Here is a 17569-nt window from a genome sequence, read left to right as displayed (position 1 = left end):
TCCGGCCTGCGGGCCGCCACCTCAAATCCTTCCCACCAACTGATTTTATCGGACCCGTAAGAAAACTTGAGTGCTTTATACAAAAACACATTTCCATTTTTACCGGATTTGGTCATGATGTCAAGTTTTTTCCTCCCAAAATTAAAGATTAAAATTGTTGAACGAGGTGTTCCTGGTATAAGTTTTTTTTTAAAACCCATTTATAGTCCTACCTGTTCGGCAAAAACGGCTCAAAAATGGTTACTTTGTTCTTTTACATTTTGGTATAGCGTTTTTGCTATACACCGAGCTAGCGGAATTATGAAGAAAATCATCGAAAAACTAAAAACGTCAAAAGATAGTCAACAAATATACAAAAAAGTCACAGTTTACGGATTTGCAAAAACTGCAAACAAAACTTTTCAAAAATAGTGAAGTTACACCGTTTTACAAGCAGGGGTCAAAATGACCCTTAAAAAGCATTCTAGGTATAGTCAAATTGGTTCTCGGAAACTGGTTGAACTGAATCTGAAATTTTTGTTTTAGATACAGCTTTGGATTTTAAGAAAAACCTTTTTTTTTTGTAAAAATATTCAGCCGTTTTCGAGATATGAAACTAGCAACAACTAGCTTGTTCACGAATCCTCAGCCACCGCGGTTCGCAATTATATGCTTGTGGATATCTCTCTACCGGTTCAGGCAATCTCCGCAGAACGTTCATGAATCCCTGTACCGGTTGGGTCTAGCCATTGTATGTCTGCAGACTCTGTAAAGGGAAAAGTCTAGTAAGCCCTTAACGGGCAGACATGACCAAGACGATCGATGCGGCAAAAAAAGAAAAAGTGTCTGAAAGTTTAATAGTCTGCGGTGATATGTAGTTGATTTGATAGCGAGCTCAGCAAATTCTAAATCGCTTGCAGCTTGATGTGATTACAAAGTAACTCTTGAATAATATTCGAAGGTCGCGATCCTACACGCGTTACGTGATTCACCGGGAACCGGCTGACATGGCTTATGTGGAACGTCGGGTTGGAGGATTTTGACCAGCAAACATACCTATTGGATATTGTCGTTTAACTAATTTATACGCTCTGCTCAGTATTGTTGGGAATGATCGTGACCAGTGATCATACGTAATAACTAGGGCCTATTCCGAACGAAGTCGTGAAAGGCAAACGATCGTTAAACCATTAAAGGCAACGATCGATCAAACCAACATAAACGATCGTTTTGAGTGAAACCGGTTGCAAACCTATCACATCCGTCCAAATATTTAGACAATCGTCAAAATAATCGTCAATAAAATCGTAAATCTGTGAGTAAATTTTTCGAGCAGTTGAGTTAACGATCGTTATATGTATCACATAAGCTTAATCATCAGCAATGACGACCGTTTAGTTATCGATGACTAAAGAGCAGTCGATAACGCCAACCTGTCCATGAGAGAGCTTCCGATCTGATCATTGATCTACCTACGACGAACAAGTTGAATAGCGCGACGATAAACCTAAAGAACACACACTAGTGCTAACCGATATATTTTCCCACTGTTGGATGTTCCTCGGTCCGGCAAGAAGCGGGGAGATGAAATATTCGCTAATCTAGTTGCAAAATAGTCGCCAAAAAGCTATGTGTGAGCGAGTTGTGGAGAATTAAAACTGCTCGAGCTTATTGTGTTATCGATCATATATCATATTAACGATCGTTCATGAAATTCATGATTATTCATGTTCATTGGACGATCGTCTATTTGCTATACGATCGATTAGCTTTGACGACTTCGTTCGGAATAAGCCCTACTGTTGCATAATTGGTTGATCTCATCCGGTAGAGGATAGAATAACTCTTAAAATACAAATATAAAAAATGTGTGTGTTCATAAGTTGAAGTTATTTTATCTATTCTGACTCATTGACGTTACCTTGCGTAACGTTCTCACATGCATCATTCCGTGTTTGTTCATAACATCCAACACCTTGCGGCAGGTCATGCTTTACTAGGGTCGAGTATCCGAGCGTAGACGTGTCATTCCTAGAGTTGAATAATTCAGAAACTTTTCCGTTTCCTTGATCTTAGCGCGGTTTGCACGGCCGCGAAGCCTCTGGCTCAATCCCAAAGGTGTCCCGTTCTTCCGAAAGCTCTGTCTTTGTCTTTTCAAAACATTTAAACGTTTTTAACCTAAACTCTACCGGAAAATTAAACGGGTGTTCAAATACGCTCATTTCAATGACAAGAAAAATTCTATTTTATGAACACAATCATTCATGTTATATCGGCGAAGCCGCTTTATTAGGTCGTTAAAAAGTTACACTCTTGTATGTTGTGTTAGTTGGCGCTACAACCGCTGAGCGCTCTTGGCCTAACGAAGCTCCATCCAAAACCACTCCGAAACGGTTGCTCGCTAAGCTGGCCCAGTTTAATATCCCGATTTTTTTTTCTGGTGGCTTCTACGCTATCCTTCCACCTCAATTTAGGTCTACCACGCCTCCTCTGTCCTTGGCGACAGTCTAAAAGGGTTTTATGGGCTGGGTCGTCCGGTGCCATTCTCATGACATGAGCAGCCCACCGGAGCCAGGCGTATAAAGAATTTTTATCAAAAATGGTATACAGAACAAACGCATTGCTTACATTGAAATTGTTTAAGTTTTTCATTCGCATTATTTTATTCTTATGCTTGATATATTCAAAAATGTTGTTGTTTTGATGCAAATACATGCTTGTTTACAATTAATAATCTATAAAAATTGTATCTTCTGTTACTCTTCAACTCTGATTATATACCGGACCAAACTTTCTTTATTTTATTATGGTTCTTAGCATTAACTTTCATAGGATACAGTAAAATGCACTATTGACCAGTTACCATTTATTACTTGTCTATCATAAGAGCAAATTAATGAATTCTATCGAGTATGTGTTTAAGTATAAATTTTACAAACTTGACCGCCGAAGGTTCGGGGCCCCTTGCAAGCTCGGGGCCCCCCGCGGCCGCTCAGTCCGCGCACCGTTAAATCCGCCACTGCCTACAACCCGATTTCCGTTACTTTTGGGTCCCTCCTCGTATGTGTTATGACACCAACATAGAAAAGTATTCTGACAATAACTTCACTATCATCAGGGTATGTCAGATTCTTTACAGCACCCGTCGCTATATTACGAATGGCTAGTCTCTATAGTCTACCGTTCATCAATAGGTAACAGTAACTCCGCAGAAAGAAGCCAAGTACACCTAAGGATATAATTTGATTTAGTGATTTCTCACATTTCCCGTACCTTCGAGGCTCGGAGGCTCTCTCTAGCACAGAGTTTATGAGTATGCAAGCAAGTCCTTGAAGCACAACCATTCTGGTGGCAAACGTAGATTATTCGTATTAACAATGGGTGCAGCGTAAAAAATAACAACATCAACCAAGCACACGAAGAATAATTTGACAATATTAATAATGATTAATTTGTTGTTTGCATCATGATTTTATTTATTTTGTGAATCAATTCATTTTCCCACATAGATCAAAGGCACTTAATGGGTACGATGAAAACCATTTTCGTTTTTTCATCTATTTTTCATCTGTGGTATTAAAATTATTAGTATTAAAATATTATTTCTAAATTTGCGCTTACGAAATCAGACTATAGACTATTCTCTAACGAATAACCAAAAGTGAGAAAAAATAATCGAAAGTTATGTTCTTTTGATCACCGTATCAAAGAGTTTATCGATTGTATGAGTACCCTAAAGGAAACGATCTTAATGTTGTTAATCTTACGGTTAGTAGTTGAATTTCCCAAACCCCGTTTTTACTCCTACATTTAGCGACTTTCTATCGAAACTATGCATCCATTCGTGATCCTCAAAATGACGGCAAATTTCACCTTTAAATCTTCCATTTTCAACGATGTGCTAAAACGATAGTTCCGCACCAGATGGGCAATGAGAATTTTCATCGACAACCACGCGTACCGGATGCCGATGCAGTTTCGAGGACCTCCACTGAATGGCAGGTAGGCATACGGATGACGCTGGGCAACGTTTTCTGGCAGGAAATGATCCGGATTGAACTTTTCCGCTTCCGGACCCCAAATAGATGGATCTCGATGAAGTTGGTATATGCCCAGCGCCACACAGCAGCCCTTCGGTATGGTGTGTTTCTCTGCAATAAAAAAAACCAAGTAAATTGCTGCCATCTTGTACAAATAGTCAAAGTCAGGGTTTCCTTACCATCCAGCTTCACATCGGCCGTACAAGTTCTTCCTATTAAGGGACCAACTGGGAATAGGCGCATCGTTTCCTTGCAGACCATCTCAGTGTAGACAAGTCCGTTGGTCTCTTCAGTCGTAACGGGTTTTGATTTGTCCGGACAGATGCTCATCACCTCCTGATACACCGCTTCCTGCACTTCTGGGTGAATAGCGAGCATAAGCAGCAGGTTCGACATTGTTGTCGCTGTAGTGTCGTGTCCACCAACAATCATAGTGTCAATGTGATCCCTTATGTTGTCCTCGTTCCAGCGTGGATTATGCTCTGCGATATCGAATAGACTTTCCGCGAAATTTAAGTTCGGTTTCCTTTCGCACGAATCCTCCTTATTTGGTTGGGGTTTTGATTCTTGCGAGTTCTTTTTGAGCTGCTGCATGAGATCATGCGACATGTCTCGAATGACGTTTAAGCAGGTAGTTTCTGTTTCAAAATCCTTCGTAAGGCGGTACAAGCGCTCTGGGTATCGTTCTACGTTAAGCATACGCTTAAAGACGAGGGAGAAAAATGTGTCTAAACTGTGCAGGTACTCGTCAGCTTCATCATGTCCTTGCGTGTTGAGGTCTTTCCCGAATGCGGTACCTACAATTGAGTCAACAAACGTTAGTAATGCTTTAGCCAGTAAATATCGCAGTTACACGTACCAAATATTGAGTCAATGGTGCACTTAGCGATCGGTAGATGAAGGTCGACTTCGCCCTTTCCAACAAGCTTACGTAGATTGTCGACCATGATGAAATCCTTGTCGTTGAACGTATCAACAAAGCTGGCCAGCATCATCGGACTGAACGAGCGATTCAACAGTTTCCGTTCGTTTTTCCACATGTGATCTGATTGGTATTGGATGAAGATATTGCATGTTATTCATTAAATTCGTTCGTTAATTGTGAATCTAAACGAAAATTCTAACCTGGAGCCGCAAACAGTCCGTTAACAATGCGGAAAAAGTTGTATTGCTCCATTTTGTTCAGTAAATGGGGCGAGTTTAGGACGGTTTGAAAGTACTCCGGATTGTCTTTGATGCCGATGATCAGCTTTGGGCCCATCCATAATCCGATCGGGGATTTGTATCTAGGAGCGAATCGATCCAATACTTGCAAAATATCCTCTGCAACACAAAGTTATGCGATGTGAAAATACAATTTTATGAGGAAAGTAAACATCATTTAGTGATTAAAACATATTGAACTTTTGAGGCGTTGCAAAATCGGATTAGGTTCCCGGTATTCTCTAACCTCATAAATACTGTTTTACTAATTTGGTATGAGATTGGATATTTTGGGCCGAACAGGCTAGACCAGCAAAAATACAGAACTTCATTTTTGTCATTGAGTAAGAGTTTAATCTTGAGTTTATTCAGACAAAGCAATTTAATTTGATGTAATTTTAGATCGTTTTTTTCTCGATTTTTATTTAGGCGTCAAGGATGTAACTCGCACCGATTTTTCCACACTCTTCTTTAAGTTTTCTGAAATTGAAAGCATTACACTTAGTTTGGAAGCAACCCTGATCCCTGAAACAAAACACAACAATAAATTGTTGGCACACTTTTAAAAGTTTACACCTTCAACGGTGTCGTATTTTATTTCTATTCAGATTTATATGTTTATTAAGCTATTTCTTGAGAATATATCTCAGGATTATTCTGCACATGTTCAATATGGTAAATAACTTTCAATCTTATGAAAACCTTATTTGGCCCGATAAATAGGATTTAAATAGTAGCACTTGGCACTAGAAACTAATGAAAATAAGTCCTTCAAAAAAGAAAACAAAATTTGAGACGAACCACATTTCACATAATTTATAACAAAATAAAGCATCGAGTACACACGCACCTCCACATCTTTTTCCAAGGATCAAATAAACATGTCCTAGGAGTGGCAAGCATGGCGGTCCGTCCATGCTAGCTGCCGCAGCATACAGCTTTCGTCTTTTCCACCGAACGCACACGACCATGGCCAGTGCCAATATCCCACAAATGTACAACAACATGAGCTGCAGCATGATTATGCTGTTAAATGCACGCACACTGGTTACAAACACACGCACACGAGTTATTTATCTTCACGAATGTTCCACTAAATCTACTCGCCAGATTTGTCTCACAGTTTAAACCACTCACGCGTGCCAAGACTCAAAGAGAACTGAACTTCTCGGTCAGCGACGAACCTCAATTTATAGCGCCCTCAAGAAAGATTTCGCGGCTCACTAGCGAAACGTGTTCGGTGGGCCGCTAATGCCGCATCAGCTGATCAGTCGCACCCCGGTGAGTACATAAGAGGGTGCACGGGGCGTGCAATTGCAAATTGTGCACTTTTACTGCCCACCGTTGTTATCTAGCGACAGTTAGTTTTTCCTTCCCAGGAGATCGTCTTTCGTGCAAACAGACAAAATATCTATGGCATTTTAATAAGCACGGCTGGCTGATAGAATCGGCAAAACCCTACCCACGGGATAATTATCTCGTAGAATCTTGCTTTTTAAGGGAGGAAGCACTCACTTTAATAATGGGAGAAATTATTGAACGGTCGATGAAGTGCGAACACTGCATCAAGAAAATGTTTCAAATCATAAAACTATAATACAATCAAAGGTTAATTAGCTGTTTAATTAGCATAATATAATTGTTTTTTTTATTTGATTTTTTTTATTTGAATTGAATTTTTTTTAATCAAAATTCCATGATTATTCGCTTTTTGATCAACTATTCACAATCAAAATGAATCGAAAATGTTTACTAAAATTCATGCCGTTATTAGTTTTTGCGTAAGCATATATTATGAATGAATTCATGACCGTGGCACTATGGGAATCGAATATAGCTCTCTCGTAGTAATAATTCATTCAAGATTTTATCTTACTGTTATAACAGTTCTTACTGCAACCATTCACGAGCAAAGCGCATCATTGAATGTTGCTTAACGTATGGTAATACAAAGATTCGTAGTCACACACCGCACCGAGGGCATTACAAATATTGCATGAGGATCACTTTACAACGAGTTTCTCCGATCGGTCATGAACTTTGAACGGATATTATTAGAGACGGAGTCACTGTTTAGATGTCGCATGCAGGTTTTATAGCAAAATATTATGGTGTCTATTGTAATACGGAAAAACATTACCATATAAACACAAAGCGAATCGTGTTCATAGCTACGAACCCATTTTTCCTCATCATAAATTAAGATATGTGTGTGGTTTTACACCAAGGGGATGATTCTTTTCATACTGGTAACAAAAACCGAATGATTTATCGCAAACTTGCCACAAACAGCTTTCGAAAGCAGGTTGTTACGAAATGTTCCAACTCATTATACAGTGAGATAATCAATTACAGTGTTTTCTGTTTTTTCCATTTTTACAAAAAAAAAATACATCTTTTAGATTTGAAGTTAAAATTGTGTATAACAAGTTCTCTTCAATGATATTGATATTATCAACCCACGTGTGTACAATAATTGTGATGCAGTCATCTTTCTTTGTCCTTGCCAGTAGGCAATTTTTACATTTGAGGTAAGCTTGTTTCAAAAAGCCATCTGAATGATTTATGCTCAGAGACAATCAATTTTCTTCAAATTATGGCTGAGCAACACTTGTTTTGATTCTCGTGTAATGTGACACGCGGTAAAGAATTACAATGCACTTTCCTACATGACATTTTTCTTGCGCGTGGCTTAGTTTGCTCGTGGATGAAGTAAAACCGTCGACTCATATTGAAAAGTAGAATATCAATGCATTCATGTATTTATTCGTCAAACTGTTCTGAAGAAAGCAAATCAAAAAAGCATGTTGATTGATTATTTGAAACATTTTATTCCTTTCCAGTACTGTCACAGAACTTCGAGCACATTGTTAATACGGTTAAGATTGTTATTGCATCATGGAAAATACTTGCCGTTTATCTATACTTTACTTTTAGTTACATACCTAATTTTAAAACTTTGCCATCGATAATTAAAACATTGAGAAAGGTGTTATAAGTCTTGAGAAATTACATTCTCGCATCACATAAAAATAACATAAATAATGTTAAAAACATACAAGACACGCTCTACATACATCTTCTCGATTGTGTAAACATGTTATTTATTGCCTGAGAAAATTCGCTCCTGGCTACGTTTATGACAGTTCACAGACACGTATAGTGTCAATTGTGAAATATCCCCGATCCGATAATTCTCGACCTACCGCAAAGTTAATAATAAAACATGAGTTTACAGAATTGAACCCATAAGAAGGTAATCTATACGAAAATTGCACCATCATCAAACGGTACGACTGTAGAATGCGACGACTTGTGATAGCGATGAAAGTGACTTCCTGGAACACTGCGGTCAAAGAATGTTGGACCTATAAAAGCCTCTGCAATGGATATTCTACTGTTTAGTGTTATATCAAAAGTGCCATCAGTAAGATCCGGAAGCAAGCTTCTCGCAATGATTTTTACGGTGGCTTTTATCGCGACGTTGGGATTGCTAGTGATTTGGTGGATTGTTTGGCGATTGCTGCACTGGAAGCACTTCAAAGTGTCTTCCGATCTGAACGGACCCCAGGATTACCCGCTTGTTGGCAGTGCTCATCTGTTCCTCGGCAAAAGCACCGAGCAGCAGTTCCGGTGCATCCTCGACATCAGCAAAACGTACAGTTCACCGTGCCGCATCTGGCTCGGCCCGCAACTGTTCGTCTACATCGACAATGCCACCGATCTGCAGATCGTGCTAAACTCTCCGAACTGCCTCGAGAAGGCGGACGCGTATCGGTTCTTTCAGTGCGAGCTGGGACTGTTCTCGGCTCCGGCTAGTGTGTGGAAAGTACACCGAAAGCACCTCAACCCATGCTTCAATGCGAAAATCTTGACCAGTTTCGTGTCAATCTTTAACGACAAAAGTGCCGTGCTGGTGGACCAACTCCGGGCGCACATCGATCAACGGGGTTTATTCAATGTCAACGAATATATTTCCAAGTGCACTTTGGATATGGTTTGTGGTAAGTGTGCCTTCGGTAAAATTTGTCTGAACTGGTCGTAGCTTAAATGGTGCATGGGTGAACTCTCCCTTTCTGTAGCTACAACGCTAGGGACAAATATGAACCTTCAGAACGAAGAAGGGGACGAGTATGTGGCTGCCATCGAAAGGTAGATTCATTGGGACGTACTTCATGAGTTCTATGAAACTGATGTTTATTTCTTTCGTTTATCTCATCAAAGAGCTTCCGAGCTGTTGAACCATCGGTTATACAAAGTATGGCTCCATCCGGAATGGATCTATCGACTGACGGATAGCTATAAGATCCAAAAGCAATGCTATGCTACCGCGTACAAAATGTCTCGGAAGGTTCTCGCTCTCAAAAGTCGTGAACTGGAGGAAATCAAGAGCATGAAGAACAGGGCAACTCCGGTAGCAGTTCCGGTAACTGATTTATCAATGGAGGACTATCGGAAGCCTCAAATTTACATCGATCAACTGTTTCGGCTCGCACGCGAAACGGATGTGTTCGATGAGAAGGCCATCCGAGACGAGATCGATACGATCATCCTGGGTGGGAATGAAACATCCGCTCTGACCCTTTCGCATGTGGTGCTTATGTTGGCGATTCATCAGGACGTTCAGCAGAGAGTGTACGAAGAAATTGTAGCCGTGCTGGGACCTCTTACCAATCACGTGGAAAATGACCATCTACCCAAACTGGTCTACATGGAGATGGTTATGAAGGAGACAATGCGCCTGTTCCCCGTTGGTCCTCTGATCGGACGTCAATGCACGGCGGATACAAAAATATGTACGTTAATGCTCGTTTACGCAGAATAAATATTTTAAAACAATCCTTCTATACATTCCTAGCAAACACAACCATCCCACAGGGTGTGACTGTTGTCCTTGGGATATTCAACATACAGCGCAGCAGAGAACACTGGGGAGCGTCTGCTGAGGAGTTCGACCCGGAACGGTTCACCCCGGAACGCATCGCCAGCAGGCATCCGTATAGTTTTCTTCCGTTTAGTGCTGGACCGCGCAACTGCATCGGGTACAAGTACGGCCTGATGTCCATGAAGGTGATGTTGTGCCACCTGCTGATGGCATACCGCATCACGACGGATCTGACGATGGAGCAGCTGACGCTGAAGCTTAACATCACGCTGAAGATTGCGAACAAACACATGGTACGCCTTGTTAAACGATAGGATTTACCATACATAACATGGGGCGTTCAATATCCGATATGTTAAGAGTTTCAGGCCTTATAAAAAAGGGATTTTAATACGATTTTTATTTCTCAAACACCGCTTAGCAGCATAGAGGCATAACTTTGCAAAACTATTACGACCGTCTAAGATGTTGGTTGAAATAAACCGAACGTACCATGACTACAAATTAATTCCTTCCAGAATAAACATGTTGACAGCTGAAATGTAAAATATGGCGTCATAAACTGCTCCACCCACTAACAGTCTCGATGCCGTGCGATCTCTATACATGATCGTTCCATCCTCTTACTTCACCAATGTCTGCCACACGCCAAAGCGCCGCTAATAACTGGTTAAACGGAGTCGACTTACTTCACCGCTTGAGTGTGAACGTTTCCATGGCGACGGATAGACGCATTCACACGAAGCATTTTTGTTTCTTTCTACACACACACTCACTCACGCACAGACTGCAATTGGATCATGTCAGTCCAACGACGTGCGAAAAGGTTGGGATTGACGGAACTGTCGGAAGATCAACCACGATCCGGTAGTGATTGGTGAAGTGGCGCCCATTCAACCCAACCGAGTGCCGATAAAACGCAGCGCAATAGCATTGATCTAAATACAGCATCTTCAATGTTAGCCACTTGTGGCGCTGCTGAAAATAATAAATGTTATCGAGTGCAAGGGCAACAACGCTCGTTCCGATCCGGCTCGCCACTGGGCGGTACTAGCTGGAGGGGGAATTGTACCAGGCTACAGAGCGACCACTCCGTGGACCGCGAGGTGGAAAACCCAACGTTACGAATCGGGGAATTACTTCACTGTTAGCTACGTGCTAGCTCCATTTATTGGTGGACATAAGATTGTGTCGGTGATGGCGTGATGTTTGGCTGTTTGGACGTGCTTCACGCAGCCAGTGGGTCACGATGGTGGGGTGGGTGGTGAAGGATTAGACCTTAGGACGAAGCTTTCTGTACGACGTGAATGTAGAACGCCGGATTGGGCACCGCCTGCAGTGCTTTGAAGTCGCCGTAGATCTCATGCGACTTGGCGCCGCTAAAGATGCGCTGGAGGATCTCCTCGAAGACGCGCAGCTTGTGCGGGTAGTACGATAACCGGAACTCGCTGACATCGTTGCCCGTGCTGATCTGGTAGTCCAGCGTCACCAGTGCCGGTTTCGAGGCGACATACAGCACCGAAGTTTTGATGTCCGTCGTGTGGCTACTCTGTAGTTGGCAAAAAGGAAGGCGAACCGAAAAAAGAGATTAAAGGGAAACGTCAGTAATGACACTAAGACCGGGAGAGAATTTCATCCTACATTGTAATAGATGCACTTGGAGGGTGTTGCACCCGTGTCCATGATGTTGTCGTAGTTACGGTGATCGATCAGCAGCAGACCGCCCGGTTTGACACACTTCTCAAAATTGCGAATAGCCTGAATTTGTTCGCGCTGGTCACCAAAGTTGTCGAGCAGATGGGCGAAGGAGTTTCCAAGGCACATGACGGCGTCAAAACCTCCGTTCAGTAGGTGCTTTACATCATCGTACAGGGTCAGCCAGTTCGCCTCCTCGATCACTGCAAATGGGTCAGTACAATCTATTAGAATCGTACGTGGTTTATTGCAAATGCTCTTAACATTTCCGTTCACATCATTGCTGCGTACTTATGAGTTCCGTTTTATTACTTAATCCATAAGAAGCTCGCGATGGTTTATGATTGGGCTTCGGATCAATTAATCCAACACTCAACATGGCCTTGAACAAGATACTTTGTGGGGATTCTAAGTCTTTAGCTTTTGTTTTAGTTGTATAAACCGAATTTACATTTTAAAGTATGTTTCTAGAAGCTATTGAATTTGCATAATAATTTGCAAAATATGAGTGTAGAAGGAACTTTATGAATCTGAAAAACCAAAATAATATGCACTGCAATGGCATATTCAAATAGTTTTTAGTATGATTTATCAGTAAATTACATTGATTTTCTTGCCAACATTTATGTTTTATACCCACAACAATAAATCGAATATAAAAAACTGATATTTAAAAACCCTCAGTAACTCAAATTGTTATGAAGTTCAGACTAATCCATGTTTAAGATTCCTATTGAAGTTCTGAAACGTGCAAAGAACTTCACCTCGTTCGTATCTCACGCCCTCCACGTGCCATACTTACCCCAATTGTCGAAGCTTTTCTCCTTGCGGCGGTTCCAGCGCTCCTTCAGTGCGTACTTCAGCATCTTGTCGGACGCGTCGATAGAAACCACCTCGAAGCCCTCCTCGAGCAGCATGATCGAGTCGACTCCGGTGCCGCACGCTACGTCCAGTATGCGCCGGACGCCGTTCTCGCGCAGCTTCTCCACCAGAAAGTTGCGATAGTTTTCCGTGCGGGACTTTTTGTCGCCGATGAAAATTTCCCACACCTTCGCGGCCTTACCGTCGGCGTACTGATCGCGCACGCCCTCGGCGGAGATGCCATCCGAGCGGGACTGGAACACGGTGTCTGCCTGCGGCATGCTGAACTTTGCTTATGACGTGCGAGTTGTGTCTGAAAAGGCGAACGAACCGACGTTGATACTTATGCCACGACGTAGATGGTTTTTTTTGGCAATCCTATTCCAACAGAGCCCAACGTGAAACGGTCAGATTTACCGTAGACTAAATAAAAGATTCTCCGTTAGAAACACAAAAAACGGCATTCATGTTTTCGCTCCTCCTAGCGATAAGACGCGAAACGAAAGCAAAAGTGTGTGAAAAACAAAACATGCTTCTTTGATAAGCTTCTGTCAATTCTATTGTGCGCTGTACGGACGAGAATTTACGTAATGTTCCATTCGAACCGACAAAAAACAATCCCAAGTGTGGTGCGTAGTAACAAACCACGCGTGCCCGACATACTGCTTGGAGAACGAAATGTAACAGTTTAAACACTTTTCCCACACGAACGGTTTTAGTTTTCTTTCCTCAGGCGAAAATCACTGTACTAATTGTAGCGATAAATCATCCACCGTATATACTACGGGTCTCTCGATGGATCTCAGCTCTGTTCCGATGCTAGCTTTAATTGCATGCTCATTACACAGTAGACGTTTAATTGTTTGTGGAAATCCGATTGAAAGTATTATTCGCGCATTTTAATTGGCAACTGGGGCGTGCTGCGGCACAAAGTAAAAGTGGCTTCAAATGCGGAAGTCTAGAACTGCTGTTAATCAGACAGAATCCAACCGTTTCGAGGGTTATGGCGTACGTGCACGTTATTTTTATCTAGCAAACATCAAAACAAACTCCTCTCGGTAGTGCTTGCGATTAACGTCTGGAACCTTTAAGTAACGGTAAACGTAATGGGGAAAAGTTCAGGTTGGAAAATAAAAATGTGTCCGTCTTTAGTTGACGGGTTGCAGGTAGCCATCGGTGTTTAATCATAGGTATGTTGGTGAGCAAGTCTACGCTTGCAGTGATTTTCATCCGGTCTAATCGGAAAAATGAGGAAGCAGAATGACTTTTAACTCAAACCGAAGAAAACGTGACAAAACGCCACGGCGCATCACGGAAACGTGCGGTTGCGAGTTAGATCATAGGTTTGATGTAACCACACATTACACGGTCGTTGGCAGTTGGCAATGAACATGGCGTGAAGCGCGCCGGGAATAGTTCTGATGATAGAGATGGAAAGGATAGAGGTGAACCGGAATAGATCGTAGGTTAGGGATAAGCACTACAAATTCCTGTTGAAGTAAGTTATGACTCTAAATTTTAAGTTCTCACGTCTATTGACCGAATTTTTCGCTTACAATCGAAATGAGACTTCACCTTCCCGTCCTGCCCGACAATGATACGTTGCACGTATGTACGCGTCGCAGGTATAAAACGAGACGGTGATCATTTCGACACGATACATGATAACGATGCATAAGTGTAAACAAATACACGTCCGTGGACTCGTGGTTTAGTACGTGTAAACACGCAACACGCCGGCAAAATGATTGCATAAAACTTGGGATCCGGTTCCTGGCTCCAAAAGGAGTCGATTAACTCTGTCTTCCGCATAGTTTGTCATATTTTGAATCACTTCCACTACTTGGCGTGAATTATGCATACCAAGGCCAAGAAATAAAGCAATGCCAAGGCCAAGGATACCTAACGAGGCTCTATTAATTTTATCTACGCCTCGATCCCCACCGTCCAACGACCGGGATGAACAAGCGTGAAAACCACTTACCTACTTTAAAGCGGTCGCTTAGTCCGGGGCCTTTCTTTGGCAACTCTCTTGTCCACTCGCTTGCAACGACACAAATTGACTGCCGTGCGAGCCCCCACCACCCGGGGTGGAAGTATCTGTAGCTGTACGCTGGGCGCTGATGGCGCTCTTGACCCTGCCCGATTACAACAAACCGTCGGACGTTCGCGTACCGCGGAGCGACAAATAGCGTGATAAGGCATAGTTTGGCTCAGTTACTCGGTACATAAACAGACGATCGCGCGAATCGAATCTAGACTGGATGGAAAATAACATCAACAGCATCCCTTGGTAGGCCCTGTCGACAATGATCAGTGAGCTTTGTGCGATAATACCAGCTGTTCCGCCATCGCGAGATACCCTTTGATCTTTCAGCTGTTTGGGCAACGGATCGACCATCGCCTATATTCCCTTGTTACTTGAACCATCCATCACTTGCTGGTTCAAAATGAAATCTAGTATTTATTTGGTTTGTCCTGCCGGAATTCCAGCACAAAGCATGAGAAATTAACGTACCCCAACCTACAAATTGTCCGCACTAACATTATGGATTTGTGAAAAATACGTGTCAGTAGGCATTTATGGATCGTTCGATCGAGTTCTTGTCTAATCCTAAGCTCGTTCTGCTAAATGATTAGAGTGTTTGACTATAAAAAAAACAACAGCGGAGAAGAAATGCGTTTGCAGGAATATGCCCATTTTTAAACAGTTTTCTTGCATTCACCTTCCCGGATGTCGCAAAAATTGAATCGGACAGAGATAAAAGACAGGAGATCAGTAATGAAAGAGTGTGCTAGCAACACCAGCATATTTCGCTCCCAGATTATGACTGTGCGTTGGCGATCCCGTTCTGGCCGACTTGAACAGATAGCGTGCTGGTCTCCTTCAGCAGCTCTCTCGGGAGAGCGCTGTGTGACATTGAGAGATCGCATGTTGTGTTCACTCGCAGCAGTGCTGAAGAACGAGAGCACTTCCTCAGTGCTCATAGCAAACGTTAAAACAGAATGCAGTCCTACTCTTACTCCTTGATAATTGGTACTCGGACATCGCGATCCTGTTCACAGCAAAGCAAAACGAGTTGCGCCAGATCCTGCAGTAACAGGAAGTGGATTTCTACTCCTTCCGTACACTCCGACTCAACTAACTTAATGACAATTTTCATATAAAAGAATAAATCCTGTTATCTCTGTTCATGTAATACGTAAAAGTATAAAATAAATTAAATGAAAAAATAAATTTTCAAAACAACAGTTTTTCCTGAAACGTACTAAAAAATAAAAAATAATGTAAGTTACATGACATATGTATTTATGTATCAGTTTTTTGTTTTTGTCATTATTCGCATAGCATCGTAGATGGCGATCGAACTGAGAGCAATCTCGATGCAATGCGAATAATGATCAAAAACAAAAAACTGATACATAAATACATATGTCATGTAACTTACATTATTTTTTATTTTTTAGTACGTTTCAGGAAAAACTGTTGTTTTGAAAATTTATTTTTTCATTTAATTTTTTTGCAAATCTGTTTTTCACTCGCCGACCAAAAACAAAATTGCCTAGATTTTGACAGTTGATTGGCTAACTGACAGTAAACCAAGCATAAAGGGGGAAAAATAGTGTAAAACAATGACGCGTTAACACATTGGTTTTGCATTTTTCTTTCAAACCTACATGTTGCGACGAGCAACGGGTCCCTGGTTGAATTAAATTATCATGTCAAACACTGTAACAGGCCGAGTGTGGACAGGCTTCAGTTTAAGGCACGAAGACCTAGACAAATAGTGATAAAAAAAGGGATAACTGGTGGGCGAGTATGGCCAGATAATAGCTTACGAAACAGTTACGAGCGATCATTAGAGGATAAAGGACTGGTTTTTTAGCTCGTTGCCAGATAGAACTGTTAAAATTCGTTTCTTTGATTTCATTCGGAGCTCGCGGTTGAGCTGTAACTTTTAAAAAAACCTGTAACTGTGTTACCGCAGGTCTACACAGCGCTTTCTTGCGACCGGGGTTTCTGCGACCACGGAAGTGTCGAAGTAATCAAAAAATATGGGCCATCTCGTATGTGAAAAGTGTCGCAGAAACCCCGGTCGCCGGATTGTCGCTACGCCGTGTAGACCTGCGGTTAAATAATACCGGTGACATTATTAAAAAATCAGTTTGCATTTTCATTACAACTAGTGACATTATAAAAACACCAGTTTGTGTTTTCAATAAAACCAGTGGTATTTAAAAAAACACATTTTAAGGAAACTAGTGAGAACTGAATAAGAAGGCGCGTCTAAGAAAAGATGGCTTTTGGGCGACACTGCGCCGACCGTGAACTCCACAGCATTCGATGTCTCCGAGTCAGAATTTAGCAAGCTGCTTCGCCGTTTAGAACCCGCATGTGGTGAGGTCGATATTGTACCGCAAAGAATGGATGGAATCCATTGGATGGAGACCGTATGGCAAACTCATTCGATACGAATAAAGTTGTGACGCTTAGGCTTCAAGAAGTATATATACAGCGTCGCAAAGTCAGATTCATGAGGAGCCGCTTCGTATGGAACAGGTGGTCGATCGATTTTGCCGAGACGCAACGAGGCGGATCGTGATGAAACGGCTCGAAGATTGGCCAGTGTTTTTTGCCAGTCTTGGGTCGTCGCCCGGTTTGTGCGGACGATGAAAGAGGACATAACAGCAGCAGGATTGGAGCACTATATGTTCGGTATCCTACCGCTCCACGAGCAGCCGGAAAAGCTGCCGATGTCGATTATGTTAGCTTGGGCTTACAGTGGGATGCACCTTAACAACCGAATACATTGCTTTGGAATCTTACGATAATCTCGACGCTACAACTTTTCTATTTTCAAAGTTTTTACACATCAATTTTTAGACAAACTTAAACACAAAAAAC

At 41.9% G+C, this 17569-nt stretch overlaps 3 protein-coding genes across 3 annotated transcripts; 1 reads left to right on the top strand and 2 right to left on the bottom strand.

The window, feature by feature from the left end:
* Positions 1-3789: 3789 nt before the first annotated feature.
* On the bottom strand, positions 3790-6241 carry LOC131288974 (cytochrome P450 4C1). Its single transcript, XM_058318159.1, has 5 exons — positions 6073-6241; positions 5145-5342; positions 4879-5064; positions 4199-4816; positions 3790-4130 (listed from the first exon to the last, which is right to left on the bottom strand). The coding sequence occupies exons 1-5, from the start codon at positions 6239-6241 to the stop codon at positions 3790-3792; spliced, it is 1512 nt and encodes a 503-aa protein (XP_058174142.1).
* Positions 6242-8676: 2435 nt separating this feature from the next.
* On the top strand, positions 8677-10421 carry LOC131290024 (cytochrome P450 4g15-like). The gene is made up of 4 exons (XM_058319402.1): positions 8677-9226; positions 9305-9374; positions 9447-10018; positions 10081-10421. The coding sequence occupies exons 1-4, from the start codon at positions 8677-8679 to the stop codon at positions 10419-10421; spliced, it is 1533 nt and encodes a 510-aa protein (XP_058175385.1).
* Positions 10422-11386: 965 nt separating this feature from the next.
* Positions 11387-12944, bottom strand: LOC131290026 (glycine N-methyltransferase). The gene is made up of 3 exons (XM_058319404.1): positions 12605-12944; positions 11749-12005; positions 11387-11656 (listed from the first exon to the last, which is right to left on the bottom strand). The coding sequence occupies exons 1-3, from the start codon at positions 12942-12944 to the stop codon at positions 11387-11389; spliced, it is 867 nt and encodes a 288-aa protein (XP_058175387.1).
* Between the last annotated feature and the right edge of the window lie 4625 nt (positions 12945-17569).

The sequence above is a fragment of the Anopheles ziemanni genome, chromosome 3 (assembly GCF_943734765.1).
Source record: "Anopheles ziemanni chromosome 3, idAnoZiCoDA_A2_x.2, whole genome shotgun sequence".
NCBI classification, from domain to species: Eukaryota; Metazoa; Arthropoda; class Insecta; order Diptera; family Culicidae; genus Anopheles; species Anopheles ziemanni.
The sequence above is the reverse complement of the archived record's forward strand: the minus strand, read 5'-3'. Positions and strand labels throughout refer to the sequence as shown.

Excerpts from the sequence above, each read along its gene's own strand:
- LOC131288974 (XM_058318159.1), bottom strand. The coding sequence starts at position 6,241 with ATGCTGCAGCTCATGTTGTTGTACATTTGTGGGATATTGGCACTGGCC. Across the intron at positions 5,343-6,072 it reads CCTTGGAAAAAGATGTGGAG|AGGATATTTTGCAAGTATTG; the intron begins GTGCGTGTGTAC and ends TTTGTGTTGCAG. Across the intron at positions 4,131-4,198 it reads GGCCGATGTGAAGCTGGATG|AGAAACACACCATACCGAAG; the intron begins GTAAGGAAACCC and ends TTTTTATTGCAG.
- LOC131290026 (XM_058319404.1), bottom strand. The coding sequence starts at position 12,944 with ATGCCGCAGGCAGACACCGTGTTCCAGTCCCGCTCGGATGGCATCTCC. Across the intron at positions 12,006-12,604 it reads GAAAAGCTTCGACAATTGGG|TGATCGAGGAGGCGAACTGG; the intron begins GTAAGTATGGCA and ends ACCCATTTGCAG. Across the intron at positions 11,657-11,748 it reads CCAAGTGCATCTATTACAAT|AGTAGCCACACGACGGACAT; the intron begins GTAGGATGAAAT and ends TGCCAACTACAG.
- LOC131290024 (XM_058319402.1), top strand. The coding sequence starts at position 8,677 with ATGATTTTTACGGTGGCTTTTATCGCGACGTTGGGATTGCTAGTGATT. Across the intron at positions 9,375-9,446 it reads TATGTGGCTGCCATCGAAAG|AGCTTCCGAGCTGTTGAACC; the intron begins GTAGATTCATTG and ends ATCTCATCAAAG. Across the intron at positions 10,019-10,080 it reads CACGGCGGATACAAAAATAT|CAAACACAACCATCCCACAG; the intron begins GTACGTTAATGC and ends ATACATTCCTAG.